At 36.5% G+C, this 23,112-nt stretch overlaps 1 protein-coding gene across 3 annotated transcripts in view; it reads left to right on the top strand.

Annotated features, from left to right (window-relative positions):
- LOC105487814 (TBC1 domain family member 19) overlaps positions 1 to 23,112 on the top strand; it is a 160,398-nt gene that overhangs the window by 31,444 nt on the left and 105,842 nt on the right. For all 3 annotated transcript variants that reach the window (XR_011621410.1, XM_071093768.1, XM_011751428.2), the window contains exons 5-7: positions 15,074 to 15,148; positions 16,639 to 16,702; positions 18,013 to 18,059. Coding sequence is in view for 2 of the 3 variants with exons in the window: in XM_071093768.1 (XP_070949869.1) it covers positions 15,074 to 15,148; positions 16,639 to 16,702; positions 18,013 to 18,059 (186 nt within the window). In the remaining variant the exon portion in view is untranslated. The remainder of the gene's footprint in view (positions 1 to 15,073; positions 15,149 to 16,638; positions 16,703 to 18,012; positions 18,060 to 23,112) is intronic.

Raw genomic sequence — 23,112 nt, 5'->3', positions numbered from 1 at the left:
GAGATAGTTGAGGAAGTATATATTTCTGCCTCTAGGTGGTATCTTTTACGGCTGGAAATCAGTTAATGTTTATTCATCAATTTGTCATAAAGCATAATAAGTCATACATATGTGAAAGAAGTGTGTGGTTTTTTTGTTATAAAGATTTAAACTCAAGAAAATAAAACTAAGATTGGGCCTGAATATTTTTTAGTGAAATTGAAAATTTCTAAACAGTAACGAGAAAGTATCAGTTTTAACATACTAGGTGTAAGAAACAAAACATGAAGATTTTTTTTTTTAATCATGACTGAAAAGAAGAGATAGAGAGAGGTAAATAATAAGTCCACTCTCAGAGCTTACTGCTAGTTGTTAAGAATATATGTGAGTGATAGGTACATGTATGATGCTCCTCTCTTTTCTTTCCGGACTTTCCCACTTACATCAGGGATCTGCAAACTACAGCCCCTGGGCCAAATACAACCTGCCATCTATTTTTATAGGGCTGGCAAACAAGGAATTTTATTTTTACTTTTTACATTTTTAAGTGGTTGAAAAATCAAAATAAAGATAATCTTGTGACACATGAAAACTATATGAATCCCTAAGATATGTTTTATTGGAAAATAGTCATGTTCATTCATTTGCATATTGGTTGTTGCTGCTTAGTTGCAACAGAGACCCATGGACTGCAAAGCCTAAAATATTTACTGTCTTCCCTTTCATACAAGGTTTGCCAATCCCTGCACTAAATTATTCATTCTTAAAGAGCAGGGATTGTGCTTTTTATCCTCAGCATCTAGCATAGTACCCAGCCCACAGAACACTTTTGATGAGGTTTGCTGTCTTTAACTATGGCCATACTGATTACCTCCCCTATCAGGAAGTGTCTACCTGTCTTTCTATATTTGTTCTTTTTGAGACATTTAGTTGTTTAGCCCCCTATTTTGGGGAGCAATTCTCTCTTCTTTCCATGAAAGCTACCTAGTCTGGATCACATGTCATGTATTGCATCATGTTCTTCCTTGCATTTCATAATCTCTTCCCCATCAGACTTCTGTTCTGTCTGCCATTCTACTCCTTAGTCTAAGGCCACTTTTACTGTTTACTTTCTCTCTTCTCCCAAACTTTTGACCACTTCAAGAGAAAATCATGTAATTTCTGTGTTAACCATTATCTAGTCTCAATTCATTTATTTAACTTCCAGTGGATTCTTTTTGCTGTCTAAGGTTATATTTGTTATTCATTGTCTGTCTTCCATTTAGGTTGTTCTAAAACTTTTCCATGCTTGTGTGGCCCCTAATTCAACCTCTGTCTCACTCATTTTAAGCATTTCTCACTTATATTTTATAAAGAATATTCAGGTTATCTCATTCAAGCTTCACAGCTTCCTTCTTTTTTGTTGCCACATCTCTTTTTGCTCCAGTCCTCTAAGATCAACTGTCTGCTGCACATTTTTTTTCTGTGAGATCAAACTTAGCATGTCTAAAACGTTTATGTTCTTTTAAAAATGACCATCTCTTCCTCAGCTTCCTATTTTTGTTACTAGTGATCAAATGCTAAATATTATTTCTTCCCATAGTCTTACAATCTCCTCTTTCTCTTCATTACCAAGGCTGTTACCATAGTAGTCACAATAATGATGATGATGATGGTGATAATGCTGATAATGTTGCCTTTTATTGTTTACTTTATTTTAGACATGGTGCTTTAATTCACATACTTCTCTTATTTTTATACCTCCCAACTTTCAATCGATCTCTCCCAATCTCCTTACGTATTCTCAATACTATTAAATTTAATTATAAGCAGACGAACCCTTATAGCTCACTGCCTTTTAACAAACCTTCAGTGATTATTCCCAGTTGCTCAAAAAATGAAGTTCCTATTCCAGAACTCAGCATTTAAGAATTTTTACTATCTGTCCCCAGCCTTCCCCTTCTACTTTGTCAGTCTCTGCTGTCTTATGACTGTCCTATGTGCCTGTCCAAGTGAATCATTTTGCCTTTCCCTCTTGCATCATTAACACTTTTTTGTATTTTGTTTTCCTGTCCTGGAAAGCCCTTTCTGCCTGTTTTGTGTTACGAAAATCCTATCTATTTTGTGAGGGTCAGCTCAGATGACATCTCTTCTCTGATGTTATTATTGATTACTCCTGTTGAAAGGGATCGCTCTCTTGAACTCTGTTGAATAGCTCCCTGTTGTTTTATAGCCCTTAGCACAAATTGCAATTTATTGTAGTAATTGCTTTTTTTTATTTTTTGAGACTGAGTCTTGCTTTATTGCTCAGGCTGGAGTGCAGTGGTATGATCTCGGCTCACTGCAACCTCTGCCTCCCAGGTTCAAGCAATTCTCATGCCTCAGCCGCCTGAGTAGCTGGGATTACAGGTGCCCACCACCATGCCCAGCTAATTTTTATATCTTAATTTATTTATTTTTATTTTTATTATTATACTTTAAGTTCTAGGGTACATGTGCATAACGTGCAGGTTTGTTACATATGTATACTTGTGCCATGGTGCTGTGCTGCACCCATCAACTCGTCAGCACCCATCAACTCGTCATTTACATCAGGTATAACTCCCAGTGCAATCCCTCCCCCCTCCCCCCTCCCCATAATAGGCCCGGATGTGTGATGTTCCCCTTCCCGAGTCCAAGTGATCTCATTGTTCAGTTCCCACCTATGAGTGAGAACATGCGGTGTTTGGTTTTCTGTTCTTGCGATAGTTTGCTGTGAATGATGGTTTCCAGCTGCATCCATGTCCCTACAAAGGACACAAACTCATCCTTTTTAATGGCTACATAGTATTCCATGGTGTATATGTGCCACATTTTCTTAATCCAGTCTGTCACTGATGGACATTTGTTTGGATTCCAAGTCTTTGCTACTGTGAATAGTGCTGCAATGAACATACGTGTGCATGTGTCTTTATAGCAGCATGACTTATAATCCTTTGGGTATATACCCAGTAATGGGATGGCTGGGTCATATGGTACATCTAGTTCTAGATCCTTGAGGAATCGTCATACTATTTTCCGTAATGGTTGAACTAGTTTACAATCCCACCAACAGTGTAAAAGTGTTCCTATTTCTCCACATCCTCTCCAGCACCTGTTGTTTCCTGATTTTTTAATGATTGCCATTCTAACTGGTGTGAGATGGTATCTCATTGTGGTTTTGATTTGCATTTCTCTGATGGCCGGTGATGTCGAGCATTTTTTCATGTGTCTGTAGGCTGTATGCATGTCTTCTTTTGAGAAATGTCTGTTCATATCCTTTGCCCACTTTTTGATGGGGTTGTTTGTTTTTTTTCTTGTAAATTTGTTTGAGTTCTTTGTAGGTTTTGGATATTAGCCCTTTATCAGATGAGTAGATTGCAAAAATTTTCTCCCATTCTGTAGGTTGCCTGTTCACTCTGATGTAGTTTCTTTTGCTGTGCAGAAGCTCTTTAGTTTAATGAGATCCTATTTGTCAATTTTGGCTTTTGTTGCTGTTGCTTTTGGTGTTTTAGACATGAAGTCCTTGCCCATGCCTATGTCCTGAATGGTATTTCCTAGGTTTTCTTCTAGGGTTTTTATGGTATTAGGTCTAACATTTAAGTCTCTAATCCATCTTGAATTAATTTTCGTATAAGGAGTAAGGAAAGGATCCAGTTTCAGCTTTCTACTTCTGGCTAGCCAATTTTCCCAGCACCATTTATTAAATAGGGAATCCTTTCCCCATTTCTTGTTTCTCTCAGGTTTGTCAAAGATCAGATGGCTGTATATGTGTGGTATTATTTCTGAGGACTCTGTTCTGTTCCACTGGTCTATATCTCTGTTTTGGTACCAGTACCATGCTGTTTTGATTACTGTAGCCTTGTAGTATATTTTGAAGTCAGGTAGCATGATGCCTCCAGCTTTGTTCTTTTGACTTAGGATTGCCTTGGCAATGTGAGCTCTTTTTTGGTTCCATATGAACTTTAAAGCAGTTTTTTCCAATTCTGTGAAGAAACTCATTGGTAGCTTGATGGGGATGGCACTGAATCTATAAATTACCTTGGGCAGTATGGCCATTTTCACGATATTGATTCTTCCTATCCATGAGCATGGTATGTTCTTCCATTTGTTTGTGTCCTCTTTTATTTCACTGAGCAGTGGTTTGTAGTTCTCCTTGAAGAGGTCCTTTACATCCCTTGTAAGTTGGATTCCTAGGTATTTGATTCTCTTTGAAGCAATTGTGAATGGAAGTTCATTCCTGATTTGGCTCTCTGTTTGTCTGTTACTGGTGTATAAGAATGCTAGCAGGCTCTGAAATTGAGGCAATAATTAATAGCCTACCAACCAAAAAAAGTCCAGGACCAGATGGATTCACAGCTGAATTTTACCAGAGGTACAAGGAGGAGCTGGTACCATTCCTTCTGAAACTATTCCAATCAATAGAAAAAGAGGGAATCCTCCCTAACCCATTTTTTGAGGCCAACATCATCCTGATACCAAAGCCTGGCAGAGACATGACAAAAAGAGAGAATTTTAGACCAATATCCCTGATGAACATCGATGCAAAAATCCTCAATAAAATACTGGCAAACTGAATCCAGCATCACATCAAAAAGCTTATCCACCATGATCAAGTGAGCTTCATCCCTGGGATGCAACGCTGGTTCAACATATGCAAATCAATAAACGTAATCCAGCATATAAACAAAACCAAAGACAAAAACCACATGATTATCTCAATAGATGCAGAAAAGGCCTTTGACAAAATTCAACCGCCCCTCATGCTAAAAACGCTCAATAAATTCGGTATTAATGGAACGTGTCTCAAAATAGTAAGAGCTATTTATGACAAATCCACAGCCAATATCATACTGAATGGGCAAAAACTGGAAGCATTCCCTTTGAAAACTGGCACAAGACAGGGATGCCCTCTCTCACCACTCCTATTCAACATAGTGTTGGAAGTTCTGGCTAGGGCAATCAGGCAAGATAAAGAAATCAAGGGTATTCAGTTAGGAAAAGAAGAAGTCAAATTGTCCCTGTTTGCAGATGACATGATTGTATATTTAGAAAACCCCATCATCCTAGCCCAAAATCTCCTTAAGCTGATAAGCAACTTCAGCAAAGTCTCAGGATACAAAATTAATGTGCAAAAATTTTTATATCTTTAGTAGAGATGGGTCTCATCATGTTGGCCAGGCTGGTCTCAAACTCCTGACCTCAAGTGATCCACCCGCCTCAGTCTCCCAAAGTGCTGGGATTACAGGCCTGAGCCACTGGGCCCGACCTGTTATAGTAATTTCTGTATACATCTTTCTGACATTTTATTATATGCCTCTTGAAAGAAGTAACAGTTTAAAAATATTTTTACATAACTGCTGCATCTAGTACACTGGCCTTTATGTAGCAGAAACTTAGTAACTTTATGTTGGATTGATAGTAAATGAGTTAGCCATCTCTTTTCCCAGTTATTACAATAGTTTAAGGATATTTACTGAATACCTACTCAGTAGAAGATTCTGTGCTGCAGAAATTCAGAAATAAGTTAGATACAGATTCTGCCTTCAGGTAATTGCAAGGTTTAGTAATTGAAATAAGACTTGGACACTAGATGTAATACAAAGTAAAAAGTGCTGTGTGACTAGCGGAAAGTAACTAGGAAGTTTCGTCCGCGCACTGGGAAGGAGTAATATACAAGTGGTTTCTTACCAGGTTCTTCTTTGCCCCTTTTAACAAAAATGAAGCTTTAAAAATCCAGTTAGTGTTTCTTTTCACTTTGTATTCAGTAAAACATGGGCAGAAAATATTTTGAATTGTACCCTGGAAAAATTCAGTTCATTTTTTTTTCGATTAAAGTTTTATGAATTACTTTAACTTCACTTAGCTCTTGATCGTGTCTTCAGAGTTGGGTTATAAATCAGCTTCCTGCAGTTTCTGGCAAGCTACTCTAGTACTTAATTTTCTGGGCTCATGAGTTTATGAAGCTTCTTGTTCTGCATCAGCATTTCCAAGAATGTTTTCTGCTAAATACTAACCTTGAGATATGCTCCACAAAAAAGGGTTCCTTGGGCAAGTAAGTCTGCAAATTGAGGAACACTGCTTTCCTCTTGATGAATCACAATTTGTTTTACTATTTTTACTAGACTTTATGTTTTAGAAGAGTTTTGAGAAGTTAGCACAGAGAGTTCTCATAGATCTCATACCCAGTTTCCCTTATTATTAATATCTTAACATTAGTATGGTACATTTGTTATAATTAATGAGCCATATTGGTCGATACATTATTATGAACTAAAGTCCGTATTTTATTTAGACTTCCTTAGTTGCAACCTAATGTCCTTGTTCTGACTCAGGATCCCATCCAGGACACCACATTACATTTGGTTGTCATGTCTCCTTAGGCTCTTCTTGGCTATGACAGTTTCTCAGACTTTACTTGTTTTTGATGACTTTGGCAGTTTTGAGAAGTACTGTTCAGGTATTTTGTAGAATATCCCTCTCTTGGAATTTATCTGATGTTGTCTCATAATTAGACTGGGATTGTGGGTTTTTTGGAGGAAGATCACAGATGTAAAATGCCATTTACATTTATCACATCATATCAGGGTACATACTATTAGCATGATTTATCGCTGTTGATGTTGACCTTGATCATCTGACTGAGGTAGTATTTGTGAGCCTTCTTCATTGTAATGTTACTCTTTTTCCCTCTTTCCGTACTGTACTCTTTGGAAGTAAGTCGCTACATATCGCCCATACTTAAGGAGTGGAGAATTATGTTCCATTTCCTTAAGGAGGGGTATCTACCTAAATTATTTGGAATTCTTCTGCATGAAAGAGTTTTCTCTTCTTCCCCATTTATTTATGTATTCAATTATTTATTTATATCAGTATGGACTCATGGATATTCATTTTCTACTTTGAGTTTTAATATTTTCTAATTTTGTTTCTCACAGTTTATTTTGGCATGTTAAAGGTTTGGAGAAGTTCTGCAGGAAAGAAACCTGTTTAATTTTATTTAATCCAGTGTTGTTCAAGCTTACGTGATCATGAAACCCTATTTCCATGTAAAATACCTTGGGAACTACTTTGCTACACCCTTCAGTGAAAGCCGTATTTGAAGATATACAGTGTGATAAATATAAGTGCATGAGTTTTCTTGTGAAACAATACTAATAAGCATATAGATCTCTAATTATATCCTAGGTACCATTCTAGTGCTGTACATGTACTCACTCTTTTAATAATATTCACGATAACCCTATGAGGTGAGTTACTAATGTGTTCTTAGGTCTCACTTTACAAAATGAGAAAGTGGTAGAGCTGAGATTTGAAACTGGACACCCTGGCTCCAGAATTCACATTACCTGATATTCAGTCTATCTAGTTCAGAAATGCTTAGGCAAACTCAAGATGTGCTATGTGGTTGAATTTATTCTGTTCTCTGTCAATCCAGTAACCTTGGCAAATATGATAATTTTGTTAATTTTGCATTACTTCAGTTCTCATCCCCTTCCTAATGGTCTTTTTGCCTTCTATACTGTCACTCCATTTCCTAAAATTTCCAATACCTTGAGGATAGAGCTCAAATTCTTTATTATGGCTTAACAAAGGTAGAAATGATCTTGACTTCTTTAGTTCCAGTCTCATCTCTTGCCTTCTCGTACCGTTCTTCCCCAGCCTGCCATGCACATACTTTCTCTTTCTCTAATCATACTTGACCTCCTCCACTTGTTGCAATAGGAGAACTTTTGCTCATGCCACTGTGTCTACTTGAAACTGCCTCCTCTCATCCCATGTATTTCTGGCTATAGTTGAAACTGTCTCCTCTCATCCCATATGTTTCTGGGTATACTTGAAACTGCCTCCTCTCATCCCATATATTTCTTGCTAGCTTCTGCACATCACTTATGTTATCAAGTGAGATGATAGATTGTTTAGGAAGACTCTCTGACTCCCAGATCTCAGATACTCAGGTACTTTTCCTGTCTTGTCCATCCTCCACACGGCAGGCCCCCTATACTTCTCTACTATAATACTTGGGTTGTTTGTATCATCACTTATATTCTTTAGTCTCTATGAAGTAGGACCTGAGTCTCTCTTTTCACCACTGTATCTCTAACATCTGGCACAGTCCCCAGTCCATGGTAGATAATAGATATTTTTTAAAAATTATGAATGAATAGCATAAAGAAAAAATAGAGAATATTCCTAGAAAATATTCAGACCCTTTGACCTAGTAATTCCACTTCTAGAACCTTGTATAAAGGAAAGAATCAGAAACACAGAAACTTATGTTCATAATAATAGTAAAAAATTAAAAAGAATCGAAATGGATAACAATAGAGCTTGCTTAAATATGACATGCTGTTTCCAAAAGAAACAATGCTATATAGGCATCAAAAATGTCATTTTTGAAGAATTGTAATGAATACAAAAAGGCATACATTATAATCTTATATGGAGAATGCAAAATATAAAACAATATAATTTCACTTTAATCCAAAATATATGTGTTTATATGTCTCAATTACACACATATATATGCATAGAAAAATGAAAGACAAAATATTAATATTGGTTGTTTTGTTTGATATATTATTTTTATAATCAGAGAAGAATTACTAAAATGTTTTTCTATTAGATATCTGGGTTATAGTTATTTTAGTTTTATTTTTTGTCAGGGTGAAGAAAATAGTTTTCTGATTTTATAATTTCTTAAGTTTTTTTACATGCTATTTGTTTAATATATGGTTTAAAAGACATTTTATTTACCTTCATTGTTATTAAAAAGTAGTAATGCTATACTAATTTTAAAAAATAGTATAATTGTGAGTCTTTTATAAATTTTTTGCTTCTCATACTTAGAAATTGCTTTATTTATGGAATTCCTGAAATCCTTTGAGTCAATACCATAGATTCCAGTTATTAGGGAAATTTACTTGAAGGCAACAATAATTTTATTTAGAGAGGATACAGGTTTGGATAAAAGGTAAATATCTTCCTATCTGAACATTTTAAATGTAAAAAACCATTCACTTTCCTTTTGGATAACATGAACGCTTTGAATTTATTTTGTAAGTCTTTTGGGTGGAAACCATCTATTTATTTATTTTGGGGTGCTAAATGTACATTGAAATTATTTAAATAATAGCACAGGCATATGCTTTTTTTTTTTTTTTTGGCATTTCTTCTAAGACTTAGGGACTAATTATCCACCTCCACGAATAGGACCTGAGAAAAATTGTTGTCTATAAAACTGGAGCTAGAGTGGACCTCAAGTTTATCCAGTCCAAACTCTGGCAAATGTTCACTTCTCACTTCCTTTTGCTCCAGGACTTCTGGAAAAAAGGAGCTCATAATTTCACTGAGTTAAGTTATATTTGAGGTCAATATTTCTAATTGTTGCAAAGTATCTTTTTCATATTGCATAGTCGTCTGCTCCTTACTACATTTACTCACTGGTCCTCATTTTGTGCTTGGCACATAGACAGCATTCAGTATATTAATATATTAGTCAGTGAGTCAGCGAGTGAACAAGGGAATGAATGGATACCACTTAATTAAGATTAGAGTTCTTGAGGGAACCTAAAGGATGGCCAAGCTTGAAAGCAGCCGCTTGCTTCTTCATCTTGGATTTCCCCTCATTGTCAGGAAATTCTGTTTCTGTTTCTGATAACTATGGAACTGATTGCTTTGACCATCCAAGATTTCAATGGAAATGACTTCACTGACCATCTGACTGAAGTTCTTGCAAGAGATACCTTGGAAAAGACCTCTCCACCTTGACATAGTGTTACAGATATGGGACAGAGGATAGACGTGGCCAGCAACTGGGGTCACTTTTCTTTCATTATTTGTAGGATTTTCAAGGAAGTAGTATATGTTCAATTGACAATGTTCAAGTTTAGCCATATCTAGCTTTCCTGTTTCTTTGTTCATTCTTTCATGTTTTTTCTGTAGTTTATGACATATTGACTGATAGAGATTGTATGAACTTTTTACAAACTATCTCTGTCCCATATTATTTGTATATCTCTCTTATCCTCCTGACTTCCACTACAAAAGTGATGTGTTTCTTAGTGACAGGAATGCTGTTTTATTCCTCTTTAGTGGCATGTATTTAATAGGTGGCTAATAAATATTTGCTAAATCAATGTATTTTCGTCATTTAAAAACTCAGATAATATACCCCATTTCCCCCTGTTCTAGTTATAAAAAATCCCCACTTTTCTGAATTGGATATACTGTTTTTTTTCTTTCCTCAATGCTTAGTCGTAGTATTTCTCTGTTCCGGGTCATCTCTAGGTTTCTGCTTTAATTGTATAGCTCAGAAAAAAATGGTAATCAAATAAGTTTTAATCAGCACTTCTTACATTCTTAATAGTCTTTCTCATTATGCTTTTATGTGTTATTTTTTAAGTTTCCTCATTTGTAAAATGATAGTAATGATACACATCTTATAGGTTAGTAAAATAACATGTGTAAACACATGTAAATCACATAGTTGTGTTTCATCAAGTAAAATAACATATGTAAACACATGTAAATCACATGGTTGTGTTTCATCAATTCTTTCCATTCAGAATACTTTCTTATAATGTCTAATATGTTTTCTGTGTAACTGTTTTGTCTTGACTTCTTTCTCTATATGTTACATCTAATGTTAAATTTAGAGTTGGTAAATTGAAATTCTTGTCACAAAGGGATATCTATTTGGACAACTGTGATTCATCGCTTTACAGAAAATACCTGAATGAGCTGTTTTTGCCAAAATAATTATTTAAAGGATAAGTTAACAAATATTCAACATCTTGTCTAGGTGTCATTCCAAAAGTTATCTTTCTGTTTTGAATGGTCTTCATGTTTGAATTTTTAGTGAGTTTTATGCTGTTTTAAAATTGTGTATTGCAGTCTTGAAAATTTGTATAGAAGAGCTGACCCTTAAACAATGTGGCGTTTAGGGGTGCTGACCCTTCATGCAGTCAAAAATTCACATATAAGTTTTGACTCCCCCAAAACTTAATTACTAATAGCCTACTGTTGACCAGAAACCTCACTGATAATATTAAGTGGATTAACACATATTTTATATGTTATATATATTATATATTATATTCTTACAATAAAGAATGCCAGAGAAAGGAAAATGTTATGAAGAAAATCATAAGTAAGAAAAATTATTTATTAAGTGGGAGTGGATCATCATAAATATCTTCATCATAAATTATCATAAATCATCTTCACGCTGAGTAGGCTGAGGAGGAGGAGGAAGAGGAAGGGCTGGTCTTGCTGTCTTGCCTGGCAGAGGCAAAAGAGGTAGAGGAGGTGGAAGGGATACAGGAGGGGCAGGCACACGTGGTGTAATGTTACAGAAATACATTGGAACTCCCATTTGACATTTTTACTTTTTCATTTTTCTAAAAATATTTCTATATGGTTCCAGTCCTCTTTCACTGGTTTGCTTTAGTTTTAAGGGTCCGTGTTGCAAAATGGACCTTTCTATGATATGGACACTGAAGTCAAAAGCAGTCTTGAATAATCAGAACTCTTCTGCCAGATTATCTGATGTCAATTTGCTTTTTGGCACCGCTTCTATGTGTTCTTCCTCATTTTCTGACAGTGGTCTGGAAGCACTCATCTCCATCAAGTTGTTTTTAATTAATTCCTCTAGTGTGGTGTCTATTAGCTGTTGAATTTCTCTAAAATCCGTATCTTGCAACCCTTCACTCCTAACCTTTTTTGGTCATATCTACAATCTCTTATTTCCTTGATTGACTCTCTTGTAAATCCTGTGAAGTCTTTACAACATCTGGAAACAGTTTTCTCCAGCAGGAATTTACTGTTTTGGGGTTGATGGCTTTCACAGCTTTTTCCATAACAACAATGGCGTCTTCAATGGTATGTGTCTTCCAGACTGTCATGATGATCTCTGTATTGGGTTTTTCTTCCATAGCATTGGCAAATCTTTTCCATAGGGTGCTGTATATAATGAGCCTTAAAGGTCCCTATGACCCAGGCCTAGAGGCTGAATTAGAGACATTGTGTTTGAGGGTAAGTAGACCAATTTGATATCTTCTGTGTTGAACTCATGGTGTTCTGCGAGGTGGAGGGCATTGTCCAATATCAAAAGAGCTTTAAAAACAGTCCTTTACTGATAAGGTACTTCCTGACATCAGGGACAAAGCATAAATTGAACCAATCCAAAAAAAGTGTTCTTGTTGTCCAGGCTTTCTTGTTGTAAAACCAAAAGCCTGGCAATTGGTGTTTATCTTTTCCCTTTAAGGCTCAGGGGTTAGCAGCTTTACAGATAAGGGCAGTCCTGGTCCTAAACTTAATTGCATTTACACAAAATGGTAGAATTAGCCTATTTCTTCTTGCCTTAAATCCTGGTACTTGCTTCTCTTACTTACTAATAAAAGTCCTATGTGGCATTTCCCCCCCCCCCAGAATAAGGCACTCTCTTCTGCATTAAAAACCTGTTCAGCCAGATATTCTTTTTCCTCAATGATTTTAATGGCATCTGGGAACTCATCTTCTGCCTCTTGGTCAGCAGAAGCTGCTTCTCTTGTTATCTTGATATTTTTAAGCCAAACTGATTTTGAAAATTATCAAACCATCCTTGGTTGGGATTAAATACTCCAGCTTTAGATCCTTTACCTTTCTTTGCTTTATATTGTCATATAATGACTTCACTTTTTCTCAAATCATATTTGGAGTCTATAGGTATGCCTTTTAGTAACCCTGCACCCACATAAAAGTTGTATTTTCAATACTAGATGAAAGAGTATTTTGCAAAAAAAAAAAGCGAAGTTTTCACCACTGGTGGTGTAGCTACAGCAATGACTTCATGAGTTTCCTTTTCTTTTTTTACAATGGTCCTTATGCTGGATTCATTTCTCTTGAAGTGATGGGCAACTGCAGCTGCAGACTTCAATCTTCCATACATATCAAGCAATTCAACATTTTCTTGCAATGTCATGACTTTTCTTCTTGGGAGCATTTCTAGCATCACTAGTGGCTTTTTGTATGGGTCCCATGCTATTATTCAGGGACAATATTGTGCTCAACACAATAAAAAAAGTGAGACAGCGAGAGATCACTTTTTACTGCAGTACACAATTTACAGGCCTGTGGAACTGCTCACATGGAGATGATTAGCATCACCCAGGGTTTCAAGCAGATACTCACAGCACTTGAATTCACTGCAATAGCAAGAGGAGGTAGCTACAAAATTGTTACAGTAATACAGTATGTCCTACAGTTAATTTTATGCAGTTGTGATTTAATACTGCATCTTTATGTTTGTTTATATTTCTCTCAACTTCAAATGGTACCATGTATAATCTGAAAGTATATATATGTTTTTAATAAATCTTAATTTTTTATAATAGTTTTGTGTATACTTTATGGTAGGAAATGATAAAATAGACTAGTAGTATCTACATATATTTTATGCATTCAGAACAAACTCAACTTTTTCTTAAAATTTTCAGTATGTCTAGGCTATGTGGTTTGTCTGTGAGGTTTTTTGAAATTGTTGCTCATATTGGAAAAAATGTAAATATAAGTAAACCCACACAGTTCAAGCCTGTGTTGTTCAAGGGTCAACTCTGTATATTATGAGCTACACATCGATTTCTATTGTATTTAATATGTTTAGTTTTGTTTTTATGTCTGAGAGTTAATGCCTTTTTATCAATTCTAGAGCTGTTTGCATGAGTGATTGAAAATGAGAACATTTGTAGCGATAATTTAATAGCTAGCAGTTTGGTTCTTTATGATAGGATAAATAAAAATCCAGGAATTGGATTTTTAATATGTATACAAATTTTATTTTATTGCGATCATTTAATTAGAAGTATTTTTAATAAGCTTTTTCTTACCTGTTTCCTCCACCATTGGGGGTGGGAGGCAGCAGGTAACAGAAGGTTCGTTAGAGGAAATGATACTTAATCTGACATCAGAAAGGTGAATGAGATTTATCTGAATAAGGTGGGTGTAAAGATATTGAATGTGGAAGGTAGGTTGTATCATTATAACAAATGTTTACTCATTAACAATGTACCCAAATAAGAGGTACCAAATAAGTTTTGGATCTAAGAGAATTATTTATAGTTAAGGAGAGAATTAAAATAGGCCAATAAATAGAGTTAATTGGGGGGCTATTTCATGTAATGTATTGAGTATGCTCTTATTCTTGAAAATCTGTTTCTATAAATATAGTAAACTGAACTTTATACATTTCACAAAGCTCGATATTTATCCTTCAGATGATTTTTTTCTGTTCATTCACTGCTTGGGCCATTACATTAAAATTTTTTTAAATACTTACAACATTACTTAGAGTAGAAATCTGTTTAATTATTGAGCATCTGTTATGTGCTAGACACAGTGTGATTTGTACCATGATAGGTGAAGGACAGGGTGCTATGAGAGCCCATAAGCAAAGTCACCTAATGCTATCTTGGTTGGGTACCAGGTGAGAAGTCTTAATGGAAGAAGGGATATTTAAGCTGATACCTAAAAGGTATGTTGGAAATAGATATGTTGGAAAAGGTCCTTATTCTAAGAATGTGCATGCTGAAGTATTTAGGGGTGAAATTTCATTTTGGGGAAAATTACAATGTAATAAAAAAAATTCTGTACATTTTTACCTTTTACTAGGTCATTAATGGGATTCCTAAGTATTAAACATTTATGAGATGCTTAAATTTAACTTATCTTTTTATCTGATAGAAAAATGTTAGATAGAAAATATCAGATAAAAAGATAAGTTAAATTTAAGCATTTCATAAATGTTTTCTATATAACGTTTATTACCATATGACTTGTTGACATTTTAAAAAAATCTATGCTTATTCCCATCCTCAACTAAAATGTCAGTTATTTGAGGACTGAGGCTTTCTGTTATTCACTGCTTAGTTCATAGCACAAAGGATAGCATCTGGAATATAGTAGGCAATAGTTAGTATTTGTTGAGTGAACTAATAAATAGGGATAACCAATCTCAACCAACCTTACCATTTCTATGTAATTCATAATATCTTTAATATTTTTTATTAGTTTTAGTATTGTTACTGGAAAAGATAATTGATTGTTTTTTATATTTCAGGGAAGTTGGGAAAAAAGAATTTTGAAGAGTTTAAATAGTATGTGCACTGAACTGAGTATCCCACTGGCACGAAAGGTACTTTTAAACATTTTTCTGTTTAAGTATTTCATTGTGAATCAAATACTAGAAAGTATCATGAAGTTATATAACTGTTAGGCACATTTATTTATTTATTTATTTAGAGACAGAGTCTTACTCTATCACCCAGGCTGGAGTGCAGTGGCGCGATCTCGGCTCACTGCAACCTCTGCCTCCTGGGTTCAAGCAATTCTCCTGCCTCAGCCTCCCAAGTAACTAGGACTACAGGCACGTGCCACCACGCCTGGCTAATTTTTTTGTATTTTTGGTAGAGACGGGGTTTCACTGTGTTAGTCAGGAGGGTCTCGATCTCCTGACCTCATGATCTGCCCACCTTGGCCTCCCAAAGTGCTGGGATTACAGATGTGAGCCACTGCGCCTGGCCTATTTATTTATTTTTACTAGTATATCAACTTGGTTTGAAACAAAAATCTGTAAAAGGCCAATTATGTGGGTACATTCTATATAGATTTCTATTTCGTGTGCTATAATAATTATTGTAACAAACCTGTGTCTTTGTAAATAAATAGAAATATGAATCTGTAGTATAGATGAGTTAGGATTTGGCTGTAAAGATTAGCAATATGCTTTAAATATTTTAATTACCTTTAGTCTCCTTACTTTTTGGCTCATTAGCACAATAGCCATATTTCTTGAATCATAGATAGAGTTCAGGCATACTGTGATCTTGTAACAGGCAATACGGTACCATCTTTCGGTATTAACATAGGAAACAAAAAGGATAATTGGTCTTCTCTCTGTAGAACTGGAATTCTATTTAGATCTAATATTCAACACTTACGTTACTCTGAGCATTGAGGAGAAAAGATGAGAAAGAAAAGAAAAAACACTTGAGGGATGTTTTGTATTCTTTGTAGCTGCTCACAAGTAGGAGAGAGTCAGTTTCCCTTTACTTCATTCTCCCTACCTGCTATTTATTCCCTGTTGTTGGACAGGATGTAGTGGGTATACTTTGAATAATATCCAAGGAAAAATTGCTGAAGGCACCAGAAGGATGGTATTTAAAAAGGATACATTTATATTAAAAACTGTCTAAATATGTAGTATTGTATAATATACTGCCTTTCATATAGGAAGATGATGCTACTAACTCTTAGTCACACTCTCTTGGCCAGTCCCCCTTACGATGCTTTGCTGAGTCTGCTGGATGGGGGTAAGAGATGTAGTATGTGGCTGAGGAGCAGTTTTTCTTTGTGAAATGTACTGGCCAGTACAGATCACTTACCTTCTTTTATTGGACTCATTAGCACCATGTTCTAACTAGGCCATTGAGACTAGATATAACACAATAGTTAAATAATAATTTAAATGCAGTTACACCCCAAATTCAACATGTTTAAATGAAATTATTTATCCTGTTATTGTAGTTTATGTAAGCTTTTAAATAAGTTATTGATTCTTATTTTTAGTTGTATTGCTAGACTTCAAAAAATGAAATGAAACCAGTTTTAAATTACCTTTTCCAGAGGCCAGTTGGAGAACAGAAAGAACTTCTTAATAAATGGAATGAAATGGGAACTGATGAACCAGGTATGTGAACAATTTTTTCTGAATGTAGTAGTGGAAAAAGATTGCCTTCTTAACCGTGGATGCAAAATAACATAATTAACGATTCTTTTGTGAAGATGTTAATTTTCCTTCTCATTAATTTTCTGTCTTCTGGAAAACCAGAGTTAGACTGGCCTACTTAAACTCCCAGACACCACATGCAGCTAATAAATACAGACATCAGGAGCAGCTTTTTGCTTGTTTGTTTGTGTTTTTAGAGACAGGGTCTTGCTCTGTTACCTGTGCTGGAGTGCAGTAGCCTGATCACAGCTCCCTTTAACCTGAAACTCCTGGGCTCAGAGGGTCCTTTCATCTCAGCCTCCTGAGTAGCAAAGACGACAGGCACGTACCACCATGCCTGGCTAATTTTTTTATTTTTTTGTAGAGATGGGGTTTTGCTATGTTGCCCTGGCTCTCTCTGTTGAACTCCTGGCTTCAAGTAATCCTCCGATCCTCCCACCAGAGCCTCCCAAAGTGCTGGGATTACAGGTGTGAGCTACTGTGCCTGGCCTTATTTATCCTTTTTTAAAGCAGCATTTAAAAACATTTTTATAAAATAATAAATTATCCAGTGGATTTTTGAGATTCTTGTCTTTTAATTAAAGTAAATATTGTGCAAGCTTAATTATATTGGGTTGTTAAAAATAGGATAGTGAAAAATACATTTGAAGACTTTAAAATGTTTTAAAGAATTTATTTTTGTTCATTTTAATATTTAAAATGTAGTCAATTTTGTAAATGTAAAATGAATAACAACTATACTTCATTTACTATGATAGATGCCTGTAATTGTATAGACAGACATGTACATAACCCCTCCTCCCCCTCCTTTACCACTGCTAAAATACATGTAGGGAACTAGGTAAGAGATAAATACCATAATAGAGTTATTATGTATAGTTATTTGAGTTCAAAAGGGGGAATAGTTTAATACAACTAGAGGAATTCACTAAGAATGCATTGTTTGTATTTTAAGTACATTGAAAATTCTCATATAGAACCTTTATGTTACATTGACCTTGTTTGGCCAATTCAGTTATAAATAATTACGATCTGTGAATAGGATGCTCTTAATTTGTTCCAGAATATGTCATCTAGGATGGGAAGGGCAGAAATTGTCTTTTCATTTTAGTGTTCTCTGTATTTAATGCATGTATGACAAATAATTGATTCTCAAGAAATGTTTGAATTAATCTATCTGTATGATAACATATGAAAGAATGATTACATTTATTTAATAAGACTTCATATATTATTAGCTGAAATTTTATTTATAATCTATCTTATTCTAGATTTAAGCCTTTTCAGACCTGTTTATGCACCTAAGGATTTTCTTGAGGTAGGTTCTATTGGATAAATACACATATATTAATGAACGAATAATGTGAATAAATGATGATGTAAAAATATATCAAGGCAGAGGGATTAGGATGTAAAAAGCCCCAGAGTCATTGAAACAGTGAAATGACATGATCAGATCTGTGTTTGAAAATTACTGTTAGAAAATATATTGGAATATGGAAAGATTAGCATGGGGTAAATCAGTTAGGATAATTTTGATTAAAAAATAGTGACTGTAGGAAGTGGGTTCCAAGATGACCGAATATGAACAGCTCCAGTCTGCAGCTCCCAGCGTGATCAACACAGAAGATGGGTGATTTCTGCATTTCCAACTGAGGTACCTGGTTCATCTCACTGGGACTGGTTGGCAAGTGGGTGCAGCCCATGGAGGGTGAGCCAAAGCTGGGGGGGCATCACCTCACCTGGGAAGCACAAGGAGTTTGGGGATTTCCTTTTCTGAGCCAAGGGAAAAAAGGATTTCCTTTTCTGAGCCATGACAGACTGTACTGGGAAAATTGGGATACTGCCAACTAAACACTGTGCTTTTCCAACAGTCTTAGCAAACGGCACACCAGGAGATCATATCCTGTGCTTGGCTCAGCAGGTCCCACGCCCATGGACCCTTGCTCACTACTAGTCTGAGATCGAACTATGAAGTGGCAAGCCTGGCTAGGGGAGGGGCATCTGCCATTGCTGAGGCTTGAGTAGGTAAACAAAGTGGCAGGTGGCGTGAATTGGGTGGAGCCCACCACAGCTCAATGAGGACTGCCTGCCTCTGTAGACTCCACCTGTCGGGGCAGGACATAGCTGAATGAAAGGCAGCAGAAACTTCTGCAGACTTAAACGTCCCTGTGTGACAGCTCTGAAGAGAGCAGTGATCCTCCCAGCACAGTGTTTGAGCTCTGAGAACAGACAGACTGCCTCCTCAAGTGGGTCCCTGACCCCTGTGTAGCCTAACTTGGAGACACCTCCCAGTAGGGGCTGACTGACACCTCATACAGCCTGGTACCCCTCTGGGACAAAGCTTCCAGGGGAAGGATCAGGGAGCAATATTTGCTGTTCTGCAATATTTGCTGTTCTACAGCCTCTGCTGGTGAAACCCAGGCAAACAGGGTCTGGAGTGGACCTCCAGCAAACTCCAACAAACCTGCAGCTGAGGGACCTGACTATTAGAAGGAAAATTAACAAACAGAAAAGAATAGCATCAACATCAACAAAAAGGACATCCACACCAAAACCCCATCTGTAGGTCACATCTTCAGAGACCAAAGGTAGATAAAACCACAAACATGGGGAGAAACCAGAGCAGAAAAGCTGAAAATTCTAAAAACCAGAGTGCCCCTTCTCCTCCAAAGGATCACAGCTCCTTGCCAGCAATGGAACAAAGCAGGATGGAGAATGACTTTGACAAGTTGACAGAAGTAGGCTTCAGAAAGTCGATAATAACAAACTTCTCTGAGCTAAAGGAGGATGTCCGAACCCATCACAAGCAAGCTTAAAACCTTGAAAAAAGATTAGACAAATGGCTAACTAGAATGAACAGTGTAGAGAAGACCTTAAATGACCTGATGGAGCTGAAAACCATGGCATGAGAACTACGTGATGCATGCACAAGCTTCAGTAGCCTATCTGGTCAAGTGGAAGAAAGGGTATCAGTGATTGAAGATCAAATGAATGAAATGAAGCGAGAAGTTTAGAGAAAAAAGAGTAAAAAGAAATGAGCAAAGCCTCCAAGTAATATGGGACTACGTGAAAAGACCAAATCTACATTTGATTGGTGTACCTGAAAGTGACAGGGAGAATGGAACCAAGCTGGAAAATACTCTTCAGGACATTATCCAGGAGAACTTACCACACTAGCAAGGCAGGCCACCATTCAAATTCAGGAAATACAGAGAACACGACAAAGATACTCCTCGAGAGGAGCAACCCCAAGACATGTAATTGTCGATTAACAAAGGTTGAAATGAAAGAAAAATTGCTAAAGGCAGCCAGAGAGAAAGGTCAGGTTACCCACAAAGGGAAACCCATTAGACTAACAGTGGATCTCTCAGCAGAAACCCTACAAGCCAGAAGAGAGTGGGGACCAATATTCAACATTCTTAATGAAAAGAATTTTCACCCAGAATTTCATGTCCAGCCAAACTAAGCTTCATAAGTGAAGGAGAAATAAAATCCTTTACAGAAAAGCAAATGCTGAGAGATTTTGTCACCACCAGGCCTGCCTTATAAGAGCTCCTGAAGGAAGCACTAAATATGGAAAGGAACAACCGGTACCAGCCACTGCAAAAACATGCCAAATTGTAAAGACCATTGATGCTAGGAAGAGACTGCATCAACTAACAGGCAAAATAACCAGCTAACATCATAATGACAGGATCAAATTCACACATAACAATATTAACTTTAAATGTAAATGGGCTAAATGCACCAATTAAAAGACATGGACTGGCAAATTAGATAAAGAGTCAAGACCCATCAATGTGCTGTAATTCAGGAGACCCATCTCATGTGCAGAGATGCACATAGGCTCAAAATAAAGGAATGGAGGAAGATCTACCAAGCAAATGAAAAGCAAAAAAAAAAAAAAAAAAAAGCAGGGGTTGCAATCCTAGTCTCTGATAAAACAGACTTAAACAAAGATCAAATGAGACAATGCTATTACATAATGGTAAAGGGTTTAATTCAACAAGAAGAGCTAAGTATCCTAAATATATATGCACCCAATAAAGGAGCACCCAGATTCAAAAAGCAAGTCCTGGGAGACCTAAAAAGAGACTTAGATTCCCACACAATAATAATGGGAGACTTTACCACCCCACTGTCAATATTAGACAGATCAACGAGACAGAAGGTTAACAAGGATATCCAGGACTTGAACTCAGCTCTGCACCAAGCAGACCTAATAGACATCTACAGAACCCTCCACCCCAAATCAACAGAATACATTCTTCTCAGCACTTATTTCAAAATTGACCACATAGTTGGAGTAAAGCACTCCTCAGCAAATGTAAAAGAACAGGAATCACAACAAACTGTCTCTTAGACCACAGTGCAATTAAATTAGAACTCAGGATTAAGAAACTCACTCAACATGAAGGGCTGTTGAATTTTGTCAAAAGCCTTTTCTGCATCTATTGAGATAATCATGTGATTCTTGTCTTTGGTTCTGTTTATATGCTGGATTATGTTTATTGATTTGCGAATGTTGAACCAGCCTTGCATCCCAGGGATGAAGCCCACTTGATCATGGTGGATAAGCTTTTTGATGTGCTGCTGAATCCAGTTTGCCAGTATTTTATTGAGGATTTTTGCATCGATGTTCATCAGGGATATTGGACTAAAATTCTCTTTTTTTGTTGTGTCTCTGCCAGGCTTTGGTATCAGGATGATGTTGGCCTCATAAAATGAGTTAGGGAGGATTCCCTCTTTTTCTGTTGATTGGAATAGTTTCAGAAGGAATGATACCAGCTCCTCGTTGTACCTCTGGTAGAATTCAGTGGTGAATCCATCTGGTCCTGGACTTTTTTTGGTTGGTAGGCTATTAATTATTGCCTCAATTTCAGAGCCTGCTCAATAAATTCGGTATTGATGGAACGTACCTCAAAATAATAAGAGCTATTTATGACAAACCCACAGCCAATATCATACTGAATGGGCAAAAACTGGAAAAATTCCCTTTGAAAACTGGCACAAGACAGGGATGCCCTCTCTCACCACTCCTATTCAACATAGTGTTGGAAGTTCTGGCTAGGGCAATCAGGCAAGAGAAAGAAATCAAGGGTATTCAGTTAGGAAAAGAAGAAGTCAAATTGTCCCTCTTTGCAGATGACATGATTATATATTTAGAAAATCCCATTGTCTCAGGCCAAAATCTCCTTAAGCTGATAAGCAACTTCAGCAAAGTCTCAGGATACAAAATTAATGTGCAAAAATCGCAAGCATTCTTATACACCAGTAACAGACAAACAGAGAGCCAAATCAGGAATGAACTTCCATTCACAATTGCTTCAAAGAGAATCAAATACCTAGGAATCCAACTTACAAGGGATGTAAAGGACCTCTTCAAGGAGAACTACAAACCACTGCTCAGTGAAATAAAAGAGGACACAAACAAATGGAAGAACATACCATGCTCATGGATAGGAAGAATCAATATCGTGAAAATGGCCATACTGCCCAAGGTAATTTATAGATTCAATGCCATCCCCATCAAGCTACCAATGAGTTTCTTCACAGAATTGGAAAAAACTGCTTTAAAGTTCATATGGAACCAAAAAAGAGCCCGCATCTCCAAGACAATCCTAAGTCAAAAGAACAAAGCTGGAGGCATCACGCTACCTGACTTCAAACTATACTACAAGGCTACAGTCACCAAAACAGCATGGTACTGGTACCAAAACAGAGATATAGACCAATGGAACAGAACAGAGTCCTCAGAAATAATACCACACATCTACAGCCATCTGATCTTTGACAAACCTGAGAGAAACAAGAAATGGGGAAAGGATTCCCTATTTAATAATTGGTGCTGGGAAAATTGGCTAGCCAGAAGTAGAAAGCTGAAACTGGATCCTTTCCTTACTCCTTATACGAAAATTAATTCAAGATGGATTAGAGACTTAAATGTTAGACCTAATACCATAAAAACTCTAGAGGAAAACCTAGGTAGTACCATTCAGGACATAGGCATGGGCAAAGACTTCATGTCTAAAACACCAAAAGCAACGGCAGCAAAAGTCAAAATTGACAAATGGGATCTCATTAAACTAAAGAGCTTCTGCACAGCAAAAGAAACTACCATCAGAGTGAACAGGCAACCTACAGAATGGGAGAAAATTTTTGCAATCTACTCATCTGACAAAGGGCTAATATCCAGAACCTACAAAGAACTCAAACAAATTTACAAGAAAAAAACAACCCCATCAAAAAGTGGGCAAAGGATATGAACAGACATTTCTCAAAAGAAGACATTCATACAGCCAACAGACACATGAAAAAATGCTCATCATCACTGGCCATCAGAGAAATGCAAATCAAAACCACAATGA

This window comes from Macaca nemestrina, chromosome 3 (genome assembly GCF_043159975.1).
Source record: "Macaca nemestrina isolate mMacNem1 chromosome 3, mMacNem.hap1, whole genome shotgun sequence".
In the NCBI taxonomy this organism is placed as follows: domain Eukaryota; kingdom Metazoa; phylum Chordata; class Mammalia; order Primates; family Cercopithecidae; genus Macaca; species Macaca nemestrina.
Note: the sequence above shows the minus strand (reverse complement) of the source record. Positions and strands in the feature narration are given on the sequence as shown.